Genomic DNA, 17309 nt, shown 5'->3' on the forward strand with positions numbered 1-17309 from the left:
GAAGTGTGCAAGTGGAAAAGGAAGCATTCTCAGTGGATTTCATTTCCTATCACGAAGCTGTGCATTTCCTGTAATCCCAGGTGTATGTAATTATTAATAGAGGCCTTTTCAAAGGGCAAATTCTGTGAAACAAAATGGTTTTCTAAAGATCCTGCTAATATGACAGTGTGTTAATAACATTAATATATTTTATCAGACTAACCTGCTAAGATGATAAAAGGGAATAAATAGATTTATCTAAATTAAGAGAAACTCTTTCCTTTGATGAATACATATTACTAGTTCCATTTTCTACATTTTCATATAGAATTGGTGATGTTGTGTGTCAGAGATTTTCCTAAAAATTAAGGAGATCGTGGCTGAATTTTAGGGGAAATGGTTCATAACACTCGGCATATTTAGTTTTTAATTTGAAAGAGCTCTGTCTTTTGGGATGTCACATCCGTACTAGTCAAATTAATAAATGCATTAATTGATTAGAAATTATATTCTCACAATGATTTCATTTGTAGCGATGGATTTAAAGAGATCATGCCCTATGACCACTTCCAACCTCTCCCTCGGTGAGTTACAGGTTTCCTTTTTCTTTCTGTAATATGCTCTAAGTAATTTGCAAGGAACTGTAGTATCTGTAGCAATAGACCAAAATGTAAGAGGGACAGTTATTAGACCTTTCACAGAGAGATAAGGGAACACAGACTTCAAGTCCATAATAAGAAAGATCTTTCTAAGAATTATATGGAATAGGCTGGCTCAGAGGGTGATGTTTTCTGTCACTGGAGATGTCAAGCGTATCTTGATAACTGGGTATTATTATAGAGGGACCTCAAGCATTGCAATTGATCAGAAATTTGCATTCCCTTTTATACCTAGATGACTAGGATGGTTCTTTCTGACCTTGAGATTCTATGATGCCTTAGTACTGTTGTCCATTGGTGTTTTATAGTTTAGAGACTGTTTGAAGATGCTTTCACACTCTATAGTTTATTTGATTCTCACAATGGCCCTGTTGTGGTAATACACGAGGGCAGGTGTCTTACTCCCATTTGACAATAACCTTTGGGTCAAAGGAGTTAAGTACCTCGTGACTGCAGATTGTGTGTAGCAGTTAAGATTAAAGTCTTAAGGTTCCAATTCTGTGCTCTTTCAACCAAACCACAACTGTTATCCCAAGGCTGTACTTTTTGCAATCAACTTTGCAAACTTGAAACAAGCAACAAATAAATAATGTGTTTTCGTTTGTTTGCTTTTGAGCTGGGAACATAATCCTTGGACTGCGTGTTCGGTGTCCTGTGGAGGTGGGATTCAAAGACGGAGCTTTGTGTGTGTGGAGGAGTCCATGCATGGAGAGATACTGCAAGTGGAAGAATGGAAGTGCATGTATGCGCCTAAACCCAAGGTTATGCAAACCTGCAATCTGTTCGACTGTCCCAAGTGGATTGCCATGGAGTGGTCTCAGGTAAGATTTGAGTACACGCCACTTTTTTTAGAAATTAATTAATTTTTAGCTGCATTGGGTCTTGGTTGCTGTGTGTGGGCTTTCTCTAGTTGCAGCGAGCGGGGGCTACCCTTCGTTGTGGTGTGTGGGCTTCTCATTGCGGTGGCTTCTCTTACTGCGGAACACGGGCTCTAGGCGCGGGGTTCCAGAGTGCAGGCTCAGTAGTTGTGGCGCACGGGCTTAGTTGCTCCGCGGCATGTGGGATCTTCCCCGACCAGGGCTCGAACCTGTGTCCCCTGCATTGGCAGGTGGATTCTTAACCACTGTGCCACTGGGGAAGTCCCGAGTACACGCCACTTTTTAATTCAATCTCAGATTTTAATGATTATTTGCCATGCTCCCAACACTGTACTGGGCACCTTGAGGGAGGCAGAAGTTGCATATGAACGGGGTTCCTACTCCCAAAGAGCTTAGGAAGAGCCAGTTGGAGGACAATGTAAGAGAGAACATTGCAGGCATCAACACAGGTAAGAACAATTAATTAAGAACCATGGTACATCTGAACGGAACAGGCATTAGAGCAGAGTTGATTGGGAAGTCTTTGTTGCCCTTGTAGTGCTTGACCCATCTTTAAGATTTAACCAAACGAGAGCCTAGTGAAGACATAAATGTGAGGTAGGGCCAAGCCGAGACGGCTGAGCAAAGGCAGAAATGACACAGAATGACTAGATGCTGAAAAAGGCCCTAATTCATCTGGATTAAAGAGAGAACCCACGTTACTAAGAATTGGAAGATTGGGGCTTCCCCGGTTGCACAGTGGTTAAGAATCCGCCTGCCAGTGCAGGGGGCACGGGTTTGATCCCTGGTCCTGGAAGATCCCACATGCCGTGGAGCAACTAAGCCCGTGTGCCACAACTACTGAGCCTGTGCTCTAGAGCCCGGGAGCCACAACAAGAGAAGCCACCGCAATGAGAAGCCTGCACACCACAACGAAGAGTAGCCCCCGCTCGCCGCAATTAGAGAAAGCCTACACAGCAACCAAGACCCAATGCAGCCAAAAATAAATTAAAAAAAAAAAAGAATTGGAAAATTCAGATGGAGATGATAAAACTGACATTAGAGGTATGTTCTTAGTCTGGTGGTTACTAAGAAGCTTTGCTATTTTTGTTGAAGAAAATAAATGTAATATATTTTAAGTAATTGAGACAATAGACTGATGCTGGGAAAGACCAGAGGCAGGCAGCCTATTTGGAAGCCACTGAGGTGTCAGGTGGTAGGAAAGGAGAAAAGGGCAACATCACAGAGGTGTAACAAGGCCTCGTGTTAGATTAGCTTAGTTTCCTCTCTAGGGAGACGAGCAAGTAAACCTCTAGAGCAAATAAAGTGCAGTTGGATTAGTCAAAAAATTGCAGGTATTGGTATTTAATATTTTAAGCTTAAACTTTTAATTTGCTAGAGGGTGAGACATAGTTGACTCATGTTTCTTTAGCTCTTTTGAGTGATCCCTACATATTTAGTTCAACACACACATGCATTTATCTATTTATTTATTCACTGGGCCAGCTGCCATCCTAGGGAGTAAATAAAACCTGCTTCTACCCCCCCGCCAAAAGCTCATAATCCAGTTGCAGAAACCATACACGCAAATGAACAGTTGTGATGCAGTGTGACACTGCAGTGAGCGGTATGATGTCCTGTATGGCCGGCGCACAGAGGTGGGGTGATTCACCCTACTTGAAGGTGTCAGAGCAGGCTTCCGAAAGGAGGAAGCGCTTGAACTGAAACTTGAAGAGTAGAGATAAGTGAGTTTTCTGGGTGAAAGACCCACTTCCAGCCCCAGCTTACAGATGTTATCTCATCACAGTCCTTTTCCGATATCCCTGGCTCAAAATCATCACCCCCTACTGCTTCATTTGTACTTAGTAGGGCAGTAGTTATCCATTCTTTTTTGTTCACATACCAAAAGAAGTTTGGAAAATTACATACCCCTTCATATATATTTAGGTTGACATCTAAAATTTTTATCACAAGTTTAAATTAAAAAAAAATCAAAGAATGTCATTTCTAACATGTCTTGAAGGCTGACATTTTAAAATAAAAGTGTTACAGCATTAGAAAAAATATGTCCAGTAGAATGTAAATGCCATGATGGTTTCTATCCTTGCCATCTTCCATTTTTAAAAAACATATGAATAAGCTCTTGAATAATTTGAATGTTTTGCATTATTTTCCCCTTGAACTCACATTTTCAAACCACTCCCCCCCACAGAATTTATCCTAATATAATGTACTTTTATGCTTTAAAGTCTTTTATTGGTTACCCTCTTCTACTTTTCTCTAAGAAAATATGTGTAGCAGTTGAAATTAATTTATTTTAATTTCCTATAGCCATAAGGCTTTAAGTATTAGAAATATTCCCCTGGATTAAGTTATTATTAAATTTAATCTTAGTACACAACCAAAACAACAATTAAATGTATTTCGATTTCTCGTGAATGATTATTATACATAAAAAGTAAATTTTCCTTTGAAACTAGTCTTCCAAGAAGATGAGTGGGGCTTTAAAAAATAGTCCATTGCCAGAAAGAAACATGGGTTCAGCAGTAATTTTATTCTTAATTTTAACTGTTGATTTCTTGTTTTAGCTTGTTTTGCATGTACACACTGGGAAGCCTTGTTCACATAAATTAATAGACTGAGATGGAAGGATTTTATTATGGCAAGGTCGTTCGGTTCTTTGAACTCAAGTTATATGCCAAAAATCATATTGTGATCTCTCCTCAAAAATCAACATTACTTCTACAACCTGCAGAGCTTGTTTTCCACTCTTACAGGTCTTACCCATATGTTCTGTATTGTCTTTAGAGCTTTTATACCACCCCCACCCCATCTATATCATGACTTTACTGTCACTTACAATACCCAAATGAAGGATTGTTAACCAACGCATCTCATTCATCTTTCTTGGCTCTTCATACTGTATTCCACTTTTTAAAAAATCAAACACATTCTCAGTGATGAGAATTTGCTATCATTAAGGATGTATTCAGCTTGAAAGAGGAGTTCTGGGAATGTTGTAAACACTGACCACATCGTTGGGGTAAGTGTCCAGCTTCCTGAGAAGCTACTGAGGAAATAATATTCCTTTGGATTGACCAGTTCTAGGGTAGTTATACCTTATAATCATATTGTTTTCTTTCTCTTTGGGGAAGAATTTTTTTTCTTTCTTGGCCAATATAAAATAACCTCTTAAGATCACATATATTTCAAATAGGTGAATGTGGGGGTAGGTGAATCAGTTTCCCAGACGTCAGATATAATCTCAAACCTCACTAAATTCATTCAGTATTTGTTCAGTGGTCATAAGAGTGGCATGAGGGAATAAGAGAGGTTTCCTGCTATTCTGCTCTTCTTGGAGATGGGTCTATGCTGAAAAAGGCCTCCATATCCTCTGCAACTCATCTGTGACAATTGAAGAAGCATCCATGGACTCAGGAAAGAATCTTTAAGCTTTATGAAGCAGTGGTAAAGTAATTATTTTGACAACAGGAGGCTCTGGGATGGATTTCCACTCTGCCTCTTAGGAACTGCATGACCTTGAGCAAGGTCCTTAGGTGGTGGGCTGTTCATTTGCTCATCTGTTAAATGGGAGTGAAGCTGCTAACCTGCCAGTGTGTCAGGATGGTTAGTGAGATCACATCTGCAGAACAGTGTGTGTTCTGTAGCACATGCCCAAGGCTTCTTGACCTCTCCCAGGGATGGATCCAGGATTGGTGGGGCCTGAAGTTTATACCATATGAAAGTGACTTTTTAAAAAATCTATTTTATTCAAGTATAGTTGATTTACAATGTTGTGTTAATTTCTGCTGTATAGCAAAGTGTTTCAGTTATACGTATATATATATATATATATATATATGTAATATATATATACATATATATATATGTATATATAAAATACGTTCTTTTTTGTATTCTTACCCATTATGGTTTGTCACAGGATATTAAATATAGTTCCGTGTGCTACACAGTAGGACCTTGTTGTTTATCCATTCTATGTATAATAGTTTATATCTACTAATCCCAAACTCCCAATCCATCCCTCCCCTACCAAGGAGGTGACTTTTTAAGAAGAAAGAATACAAAACACAAATATTGGGTATCTAAGTAAATGTTTATGTACAATAATAAAAGAAATTATAAGAAATTACAAATTTTTTTAAGCTGACAACCCTAATGTGAACTCTGGACTTTAGTTAATAATAATGTATCAGTATTGGTTTATCAGTTGTAGCAAAGGTACCACACTGATGCAAGATATTAACACTAGAGAAAACTGTATGTAGCAGAAAGGGGGCATATGGGAACTCTCTGTACTATCTGCTCAATTTTTCTATAAACCTTAAATAGTCCTAAAAAATAAAGTCTTGATTTTAAAAAAAACCACACACACATATACATACATATATGCTCACCAACATAATGTACATAAATTGAAAACATATCGTGGATGTTCATGACATGAAAATATTCCATTCATAGACAAGAGTACCTTCCAAATCATAAACAAATAATTCAAGAAAAAAAATACTGACAACACAAAGTTCAAAAAAACTTAGAGAAAATAGCATAATGTTTTTATTAATTTTAAGTGCCTGATACATCTGTAATATTTTTTTCCTAAACTTTTTGGCTGAATACTCTTCGATGGCCCTTTCATATGACAACAATTTTGGAAGATCGATTTCTATACACAGAATAGAAAGATAATCCTCTAGCATGGTTGAGCAAAATTTGATATTTTTTTAAATTAATAGTTTAGAAAAGTTTCTTTTGTCTTCACAAATTGTTTTGGATGATGTCATGTGAATTTTTAATTAAATTTGAGAAAACCTATATTAAGTTTCTTGCATATTTGCGTAGAAAGATTTCAGGGCATTTCAATTTTTCTTGCGCTGTGACCTCACCTGAAATACTTCTCGAATGGAGAATGGGAAGGAAGCCTTGCAAGGGAGGGGCCCTGAAGCATAAGAATCATGGGAGATCAGCCTCCACCCCCTTCCTTACATAATGTTTATCTAACGGTCTTTTGTGTTTAACATTCATGTAGATTAGTGACTCTCCTGTGCATGAGACCTTAATACCTTTGTGGATCTCTTCATGAACAAGAATTTCATTGGCTTCTCTTTTCATCTTTGAAGTGCACAGTGACTTGTGGCCGGGGGTTACGTTACCGCGTTGTTCTGTGTATCAACCATCGTGGACAGCACGTTGGTGGCTGTAATCCACAACTGAAGTTACACATCAAAGAAGAATGTATCATTCCCATCCCGTGTTACAAACCCAAAGGTAAGTTTGTGGTGCATTTAAAAGTTAAATCAAACGGTGTTTTCCAGCTCTCTTACTAATATTGCAGCATTTGAATTTCAACGTACTAACTTTCTTATAAAAATTGTTTTACTGACAGATTACAGTAGACCCATCCACCTAGATAAAGAAGTTAGGCCTATGTGATTAATTGGTCTGGAGAAGAAACTGAGCTCTTATTGATTCAGTACATATAGAGTGGCTCCTGTCTAGGCTTATATTAACATTTCTTGGTGGGCATAAAATAATTTGATGCAGTCCCTGCTTTGAAGAAAAAGGAGAAGGAGGATGAAGAGAAAAAGGAAAAGGAAAATTTCCACATGCCTTCCACCAGAGTGTACATTTCTTGAGGAAGGAACAATGCCAGCTTCATCATATGTCCTATTGCCTACCATGAATGAATGAAGACTTTCAGTTCCCAATCTAGATTTATAGATGCACTTAGAAATTCTTTTGTAGTTCCCACTTGTTCCACATGAATTAGCAGAAATGGGTAGCATCCATGGGTAAGGAAGTCTTGGCATCATCTTTTGGATGTATGTTCCTCTCTAGACATGATTTTTTCCATATACGTACTTTTGTAAGGTATTACCAGTCCTCGTGACAAGTATTTCCTTTTGGAAATGGAAAAAGAATTACTCCCAAGTGTCAGTGCCAAGGAGTCTTCCTTAGTACTTTGGAGAGGATGATAAAATTCTTCATTATTTCTGGGGGCATTATTTACACAAATAGCCTCATAGGCAACTAACTATTCAAAAAATATTTATTTGATGATGTCTGTCTTCCAGAAAAATCACTGGTTTCCATGCAAGGTACAAACACTGATTATATAACTTCGTCAGTGAAGTCTTTTCTCCTTATTTCTGCAGTCAGTGGTACTTTTATAGCCACTTTCTTAGTGTCTGTGATTTCCCTGAAGCAGTCCAAAATTATTTCCTTTCTCATTTCATAATTAGATTGTTTCTTTCTTCACATCTTAGGAAGCTTCAAAGGACAGAGAGGGGCACCAGCTTGCTCCTGCAGGCCAGTGGTAATTGGTAATCATTTCCCTCAACAATTATAGCAATTAAAGTTTGAGTAAACCATAGCACTGACTCTCCTCCTCCCAACTTTCTAAGCCTTCTATGTTACTTGCTTTTCTCTATTAATTTCCTCATTCAATGGGCAAAAAAATTTGTGGAAAAAGAAAGCAAACTGATAATGGTTGAAGTAAGAGCTTTAATATGCAAACAACAGATATTGGTACTGCTTTATAAAAGGCATTTTTATGCTAACTTGGAGAATGTATTCAACTGTGTCATGGGGTTGTTTGGTTGCATTTTGATAATGTGTTAATTAAAAAAATGTATGACAGAAATTTTTGGTTCCGTCCAGAAGCCACTTCGTGTACTGTGCATTTGAAAAGCGTGACCTCTTTATTGATGAAATCTTCAGCAAATAATAATCACATATCCAACTCTTGAATGAGTAACAATAATTAAGCTTGTTGTTTATGTTCCCTTTTTGTCAGAAAAAAGTCCAGTGGAAGCGAAATTACCTTGGCTGAAACAAGCACAAGAACTAGAAGAGACCAGAATAGCAACTGAAGAACCAACGTGAGTCCAGGACCTTTTATGGAAGTAATCAGAGCATAGCCAGCTAACATGATATATGTAATTTTTGTACTCATTGGAGTACAATGATATGTTTCAAATCCAAATGACCTGGATTTGCAGACTCCAGAGAGCTTGAGCTGGCTAGAATTCTTCTTTATTTCACAATTCAGCAGTCCTGCTTTGGCAGTATCTGTGAGAAGCACAGAAAAGAACAGTGCTGTTTAACTCAAAGCAGACCCAGTGGTCTGTTACAGTTAAGAGATTGGGGATAATTCCTAGATCTAGATTAACACATATGATTTGACCAAAGACCATCATTAAACAAACAGACAGTATTAAACAAATAAACCAGTCATTCCATGGTTAAGTCATGGCCAATGTCTATAAAACCAGTTAGGCCAAAATGTATCAGGGTGGCCTGAGTGATTAAAAGGAGAAATCCCAGAGCTGCTGTGGTATGGGGCAATGGAAAGAATATGGCACTACAAATCTTGGAGCCTAGTACCACCACTTTTAACGATGTGACCTTAGAGAAGTCTTTAATTTTTCTGTGTCTCATTCTCCTTACTTATAAAATGAGCAGGCTGGGCTTGATCTCTCTAGGGTTCGTCCCAACTCAAAAATCCAATGACTTCTATCCACATGGGGTTTGGCAAGTCTGGACTGTAATGGTATCCATGGAAATAAAGTATTAAGAACATATCAAAGAAACATTCTGGAGGTGGAGGTATAGGGACCTAAAAAGAACAAGGAATCAAAGATGATGAATCTAGCCCAGCAATCTAGAAGAACAACAGCATGAATGGTAGACTTGAGGAATTGGATGGGACGGCTGATTCCACATCAGGCATGTGAAGTCCGTGGTGCTGACAGGCTATCACAGGGAGAGTGATTCACAGGGTGTCAGAGGAAAGGGGATCTCAGAGGTATGGCTGGTCTCCCTCTCAGAGCAGGCATTTCTTCTTCAACACCTTCAGCAAGGGCAGAGTTCACTGCATTGAGAGACAGCTCATTCTTGGGTTGAACAACCTGAGTTATTTGCAAGATTTTTTTTCCTGTTAGCCAAAATACAACCTCCTTCAAACTTCTGCTTTCTGAAACAGAGAAAAACACATCTATGCTGCATCCCATGTGACAAGTTTTCACAAATTTGCAGAGAGCTGGATTGCAAGAGCACTGTCTTTCCCAAGCTCGTCATTCCTAGCCTTTTCAGCGGTTTTCACATGTTGTTTTTAGATCCCTTACCAACCCCATTGCTCTTTTCAGAACATTCTCTCATTTGTCAGTATCCCTTTTAACTGTGGGTCAGCCCAGCAGTGAGCCCCAGGAGCACATGGATTCCTTGTCTTTGAGAAGGCTCCGTGCCTCTAGTGATGCGGGCCAAGAGAATTGGCACATCACACTTATGACACATGCAGAACTTTTCCACATGGACTACTGTCCGATCTGGATGTGAACCCAGAAGACACTGTGGACACTGTGAGGTGAATGACCCCAGAGTAACTGATTGAAGAGAGAAGAGTGTTTGGCTCATGATGGAAGCATGGAGATCCAGAATTGGAGTCAGAAGAAGTGGAGCATGAAGGAGTAAATCCAAGGAAAGCTCACTGTTAGAAAGACCAAGGGAGCAAAGCATTTAAGGAGAGGTATAGCAGATAGTATTCAAACCTCACCGAAAGCCAAGGAACAGCTGTGGGGACTGAGAAAAGGCTGTTTTGTTTGACAAGAAAGTCTTTCTCAGTTAATTTTAGAGCAGTAGCATTCAAAGTGTAGAGAAGTAAAACGTTGCAGAGCTTTAAGAAATGAATTCTGAATTGGAAGGAAATGGGGCAATGGGTATTTGACTACTAAAGAAGGAAGACTGGTAGTCAAGTTGATGGAAAGGAATGGTTATATGTATGTGCTTGATTTTTTTGTTTGTTTTTCATCTGAAGTTTGGACAGCCTTAAACGTATTAAAAAGATAATAAGGATTTTAGACAAGTCAGTTACCGTCTCTAGACTTCCCAGCTGTACAAGGAGGGTGTTAGGCTAAAAGCTACTGGAACCTTCTCCTAGCTTTCATCTCCTATGATTCTGTAAGGGAAGGAACCTATAGAAGAAAAGTGACTTGAGACACCTGCAAGGGAGTTTGTAGCTGTCACATAAGGACGGTCATGGAGTTCTCAGTCTTGAATGATGCGTCCTACCAGGATCTCTTCTCAAAACACAGATCACAATTGCTAGTCCTTCTGCGTGTCCTCTCTTGGTTGAGTGGTTTGCTCTCAGTTCCCCAAACTAGAAGCCTGCAGTCTTCCTTGCCTCTTGCTCATTCTTTCCTTATCTGTAATTAACTACTGAGTTGTACAGTCATATCTACTAAAATCTTTCTCCGTTGCAGCTCCTTCTCTCCATGCCTACTACCATCCTGTCCAGGTCCTGAAATCACTATCAGGACACTTACAACAGCCTTCTAATCTGCTCCCCACTCGATCCCCTGAAATCTATCCTCTAACCCAGAGTAGTGTAGCTAAGGCACAAATCTGATCTTTCTTACAACGTTCAGAAATTCCTAATGTTTCCCCATCGCTCAAAGACTTACGCTCGTTCACCAGGCTCACAAGCTGTAGCAGGGTGTTAGCCTTCCCAGCTCCCAGCCGCATCTCTGACCGCTTCCTTACTTTACCTTGAATGGGGTGCTCCAGCCACACTGAACTGTTGGTTGTTCCTTGCCGGCAAGAAGCTGCCACTCACCTCCATCTCTTTAATAATGTTTTCCTCTCTATTGGGAATGCTCCTCAACTGTTGTGTTTTTTGAAAATATTTATTTATCTATGTGGCTGCGCCGGGTCTTAGTTGCAGCACGTGGGATCTTTTCGTTGCGGTGTGCGAGATCTTTAGTTGTGGAATGCGGAATCTAGTTCCCTGACCAGGGATCAAACACAGGCCCCTGGCATCGGGAGCACGGAGTCTTAGCCACTGGACCACCACAGAAGTCGCTCACTTGTGTTTTTGTTGTTGTTGTTGTCACTGTTTACTCTTTATTTATTTATTTTCACATCTTTATTGGAGTATAATTGCTTTACAATGGTGTGTTAGTTTCGGCTTTATAACGAAGTGAATCAGCTATACATATACATATATCCCCATATCTTCTCCCTCTTGCATCTCCCTCCCACCCTCCCTATCCCACCCCTCTGGGTGGTCGCAAAGCACCGAGCTGATCTCCCTGTGCTATGTGGCTGCTTCCCACTAGCTATCTATTTTACATTTGGTAGTGTATATATGTCCATGCCACTCTCTCACTTTGTCCCAGCTTACCCTTCCTCCTCCCTGTGTCGTCAAGTCCATTCTCTACGTCTGCGTCTTTATTCCTGTCCTGCCCTTAGGTTCTTCAGAACCTTTTTTTTTGTTTTTTATATTCCATATGTATGTGTTAGAATACAGTATTTATTTTTCTCTTTCTGACTTACTTCACTCTGTATGACAGACTCTATGTGCATCCACCTCACTACAAATAACTCAATTTCGTTTCTTTTTATGGCTGAGTAATATTCCGTTGTATATATGTGCCACATCTTCTTTATCCATTCATCTGTCGATGGACACTTAGGTTGCTTCCATGTCCTGGCTATTGTAAATAGAGCTGCAATGAACATTGTGGTACATGACTTTTTTTGAATTATGGCTTTCTCAGGGTATATGCCCAGTAGTAGGATTGCTGGGTCGTATGGTAGTTCTATTTTTAGATTTTTAAGGAACCTCCATACTGTTCTCCATAGTGGCTATATCAATTTACATTCCCACCAACAGTGCAAGAGGGTTCCCTTTTCTCCACACCCTCTCCAACATTTATTGTTTACACACATTTTGATGATGGCCACTCTGACCGGTGTGAGGTGATACCTCATTGTAGTTTTGATTTGCATTTCTCTAATGATTAGTGATGTTGAGCATCCTTTCATGTGTTTGTTGGCCATCTGTATATCTGCTTTGGAGAAATATCTATTTAGTTCTTCTGCCCATTTTTGGATTGGATTGTTTGTTTTTTGGATATTCAGCTGCATGAGCTGCTTGTATATTTTGGAGATTAATCCTTTCTCAGTTCCTTCATTTGCAAATATTTTCTCCCATTCTGAGGGTTGTCTTTCATCTTGTTTATGGTTTCCTTTGCAGTGCAAAAGTTTTTAAGTTTCATTAGGTCCCATTTGTTTATTTTTGTTTTTATTTCCATTGCTCTAGGAGGTGGGTCAAAAAGGATCTTGCTGTGATTTATGTCATAGAGTGTTCTGCCTGTGTTTTCCTCTAAGAGTTTGATAGTGCCTGGCCTTACATTTAGGTCTTTAATCCATTTTGAGTTTATTTTTGTGTGTGGTGTTAGGGAGTGTTCAAATTTCATTCTTTTACATGTAGCTGTCCAGTTTTCCCAGCACTTATTGAAGAGGCTGTCTTTTCCCCATTTTATATTCTTCCCTCCTTTATCAAAGATAAGGTGACCATACGTGCGTGGGTTTATCTCTGGGCTTTCTATCCTGTTCCATTGATCTATATTTCTGTTTTTGTGCCAGTACCATGCTGTCTTGATTACTGTAGCTTTGTAGTATAGTCTGAAGTCAGGGAGCCTGATTCCTCCAGCTCCGTTTTTCTTTCTCAAGATTACTTTGGCTATTCGGGGTCTTTTGTGTTTCCATACAAATTGTGAAATTTTTTGTTCTAGTTCTGTGAAAAATGCCAGTGGTAGTTTGATAGGGATTGCATTGAATCTGTAGATTGCTTTGTGTAGTATAGTCATTTTCACAATGTTGAATCTTCCAATCCAAGAACATGGTATATCTCTCCATCTGTTTGTATCATCTTTAATTTCTTTCATCAGTGTCTTATAGCTTTCTGAGCACAGGTCTTTTGTCTCCTTAGGTAGGTTTATTCCTAGGTATTTTATTCTTTTTGTTGCAGTGGTAAATGGGAGTGTTTCCTTAATTTCTCTTTCATATTTTTCATCATTAGTGTATAGGAATGCAAGAGATTTCTGTGCGTTAATTCTGTTTCCTGCTACTTTACCAAATTCATTGATTAGCTCTAGTAGTTTTCTGGTAGCATCTTTAGGATTCTCTATGTATAGTATCATGTCATCTGCAAACAGTGACAGTTTCACTTCTTCTTTTCTGATTTGGATTCCTTTTATTTCTTTTTCTTCTCTGATTTCTGTGGCTAAAACTTCCAAAACTATGTTGAGTAATAGTGGTGAGAGTGGACAACCTTGTCTTGTTCCTGATCTTAGAGGAAATGGTTTCAGTTTTTCACCATTAGGAATGATGTTTGCTGTGGGTTTGTCATATATGGCCTTTATTCTGTTGAGGTAAGTTCCCTCAATGCCTACTTTCTGGAAGGTTTTTATCATAAATGGGTGTTGAATTTTGTCGGAAGCTTTTTCTGAATCTATTGAGATGATCATATGGTTTTTCTCCTTCAATTTGTTAATATGGCGTATCACATTGATTGATTTTCATGTACTGAAGAATCCTTGTAATCCTGGGATAAACCCCACGTGATCATGTTGTATGATCCTTTTAATGTGCTGTTGGATTCTGTTTGCTAGTATTTTGTTGAGGATTTTTGCATCTGTGTTCATCAGTGATATTGGCCTCTAGTTTTCTTTCTTTGTGACATCTTTGTCTGCTTTTGGTATCAGGGTGATGGTGGCCTCGTAGAATGAGTTTGGGAGTGTTCCTCCCTCTGCTATACTTTGGAAGAGTAGAAGGATAGGTGTTAACTCTTCTCTAGATGTTTGATAGAATTCGCCTGTGAAACCATCTGGTCCTGGGCTTTTGTTTGTTGGAAGATTTTTATCACAGTCTCAATTTCAGTGCTTGGGACTGGTCTGTTTATATTTTCTATTTCTTCCTGGTTCAGTCACAGAAGGTTGTGCTTTTCTAAGAGTTTGTCCATTTCTTCCAGGTTGTCCATTTTACTGGCATATAGTTGCTTGTAGTAATCACTCACGATCCTTTGTATTTCTCAGTGTCAGTTGTAGCTTCTCCTTTTTCATTTCTAATTCTGTTGATTTGAGCCTTCTCCCTTTTTTTCTTGATGAGTCTGGCTAATGATTTATCAATTTTGTTTATCTTCTCAAAGAACCAGCTTTTAGTTTTATTAATCTTTGCTATTGTTTCCTTCATTTCTTTTTCATTTATTTCTGATCTGATCTTTATGATTTCTTTCCTTCTGCTAACTTGGGGTTTTTTGTTCTTCTTTCTCTAATTGCTTTAGGTGTAAAGTTAGGTTGTTTATTTGAGATGTTTCTTGTTTCTTAAGGTAGGATTGTATTGCTATAAACTTCCCTCTTAGAACTGCTTTTGCTGCATCCCATAGGTTTTGGGTCATCGTGTTTTCATTGTCATTTGTTTCTAGGTATTTTTTGATTTCCTCTTTGATTTCTTCAGTGATCTCTTGGTTATTTAGTAGTGTATTGTTTAGCCTCCATGTGTTTGTATTTTTTACAGATTTTTTCCTGTAATTGATATCTAGTCTCATAGCATTGTGGTCGGAAAAGATACCTGATGCAATTCAATTTTCTTAAATTTACCAAGGCTTGATTTGTGACCCAAGAAATGATCTCTCCTGGAGAAAGTTCCATGAGCACTTGAGAAGAAAGTGTATTCTGTTGTTTTAGGATGGAATGTCCTATAAATATCAATTAAGTCCATCTTGTTTAATGTGTCATCTAAAGTTTGTGTTTCCTTATTTATTTTCATTTTGGATGATCTGTCCATTGGTGAAAGCGGGGTGTTAGAGTCCCCTACTATTATTTTGTTACTGTCAATTTCCCGTTTTATGGCTATTAGCATTTGCCTTATGTATTGAGGTGCTCCTATATTGGTTGCATAAATATTTACAATTGTTATATCTTCTTCTTGGATTGATCACTTGATCATTATATAGTGTCCTTCTTTGTCTCTTGTAAAAGTCTTTATTTTAAAGTCTATTTTGTCTGATATGAGAATTGCTACTCCAGCTTTCTTTTGATTTCCATTTGCATGGAATATCTTTTTCCATCCCCTCACTTTCAGTCTGTATGTGCCCCTAAGTCTGAAGTGGGTCTCTTGTAGACAGCATATATACGGGTCTTGTTTTTGTATCCATTCAGCCAGTCTGTGTCTTTTGGTTGGAGCATTTAATCCATTTACATTTAAGGTAATTATCGATATGTATGTTCCCATTTCCATTTTCTTAATGTTTTGGGTTTGTAATTTTAGTTCTTTTCCTTCTCTTGTGTCTCCTGCCTAGAGAAGTTCCTTTAGCATTTGTTGTAAAGATGGTTTGGTGGTGCCTAATTCTCTTAGCTTTTGCTTGTCTGTAAAGGTTTTAATTTCTCCGTTGAATCTGTATGAGATCCTTGCTGGGTAATCTTGGTTGTAGGTTTTTCCCTTTCATCACGTTAAATATGTCTTGCCACTCCCTTCTGGTTTGCAGAGTTTCTGCTGAAAGATCAGCTGTTAACCTTATGGGGATTCCCTTGTATGTTATTTGTTGTTTTTCCCTTGCTGCTTTTCATATTTTTTCTTCGTAGTTAATTTTTGGTGGTTTAATTAATATGTGTCTTGGCGTGTTTCTCCTTGGATTTATCCTGTATGGGACTCTCTGTGCTTCCTGGACTTGATTCTTTCCTTTCCCATTTTAGGGAAGTTTTCAACTATAATCTTTTCAAATATTTTCTCAGTCCCTTTCTTTTTCTCTTCTTCTTCTGTGACCCCTATAATTCGAATGGTGGTGCGTTTAACGTTGTCCCAGAGGTCTTCAAGAGTGTCCTCAATTCTTTTCATTCTTTTTTCTTTATTTTGCTCTGCAGTAGTTATTTCCACTATTTTATCTTCCAGGTCACTTATCTGTTCTTCTGCCTCAGTTATTCTGCTATTGATTCCCTCTAGAGAATTTTTAATTTCATTTATTGTGTTGTTCATCATTGTTTGTTTGCTCCTTAGTTCTTCTAGGTCCTTGTTAAATGTTTCTTGTATTTTCTCCATTCTATTTCCAAGATTTTGGATCATCTTTACTATCATTACTCTGAATTCTTTTTCAGGTAGACTGCCTATTTCCTCTTCATTTGTTTGGTCTGGTGGGTTTTTACCTTGCTCCTTCATCTGCTGTGCATTTCTCTGTCTTCTAATTTTGCTTAACTTACTGTGTTTGGGGTCTCCTTTTTGCAGGCTGCAGGTTCGTAGTTCCCTTTGTTTTTGGTGTCTGCCCCTAGTGGCTAGGGTTGGTTCATTGGGTTGTGTTGGCTTCCTGGTAGACGGGAGTAGTGCCTGTGTTCTGCTGGATGAGGCTGGATCTTGTCTTTCTGGTGGGCAGGACCGCATCCGGTGGTGTGTTTTGGGGTGTCTGTGACCTTATTATGCTTTTAGGCAGCCTCTGTGCTAATGGGTGGGCTTGTGTTCCTGTCTTGCTAGTTGTTTGGCATAGGGTGTGCAGCACTGTAGCTTGCTGGTTGTTGAGTGGAGCTGGGTCTTAGCGTTGAGATGGAGCTCTCTGGGAGAGCTTTTGCCATTTGATATTATGTGGAGCTGGGAGGTCTCTGGTGGACCAATGTCCTGAACTCGGCTTTCTCACCTCAGAGGCACAGGCCTGAAATCCGGCCGGAGCACCAAGACCCTGTCAGCCACATGGCTCAGAAGAAAAGGGAGAAAGAAAGAAAGGAAGAAAGGAAGAAGGGAGGGAGGGAGGAAGAAAATAAAAAGAAATAAAGTTATTAAAATAAAAAATTAAAAAGTTATAAAAAAAAAGAAAAAAGAAAGAAGAGAGCAACCAAACCAAAAAACAAATCCACCAATGATAACAAGCTCTAAAAGCTATACTAAAAAAAAAAAAAAAAAAAAAACAGACAGACTGAACCCTATGACAAATGGTAAAAGCAAAGCTATACAGACAAAATCA

At 38.7% G+C, this 17309-nt stretch overlaps 1 protein-coding gene across 4 annotated transcripts in view; it reads left to right on the forward strand.

The window, feature by feature from the left end:
- Positions 1–17309, forward strand: part of LOC309626986 (endophilin-A3) — a 651420-nt gene that overhangs the window by 498572 nt on the left and 135539 nt on the right. For all 4 annotated transcript variants that reach the window (XM_082388458.1, XM_082388455.1, XM_082388460.1 and 1 more), the window contains 4 exons: positions 513–563; positions 1255–1459; positions 6640–6787; positions 8316–8400. In XM_082388458.1, the coding sequence (XP_082244584.1) occupies positions 513–563; positions 1255–1459; positions 6640–6787; positions 8316–8400 (489 nt within the window). The remainder of the gene's footprint in view (positions 1–512; positions 564–1254; positions 1460–6639; positions 6788–8315; positions 8401–17309) is intronic.

Source organism: Balaenoptera borealis, assembly GCF_965194805.1.
Source record: "Balaenoptera borealis genome assembly, chromosome: 3".
NCBI lineage: Eukaryota > Metazoa > Chordata > Mammalia > Artiodactyla > Balaenopteridae > Balaenoptera > Balaenoptera borealis.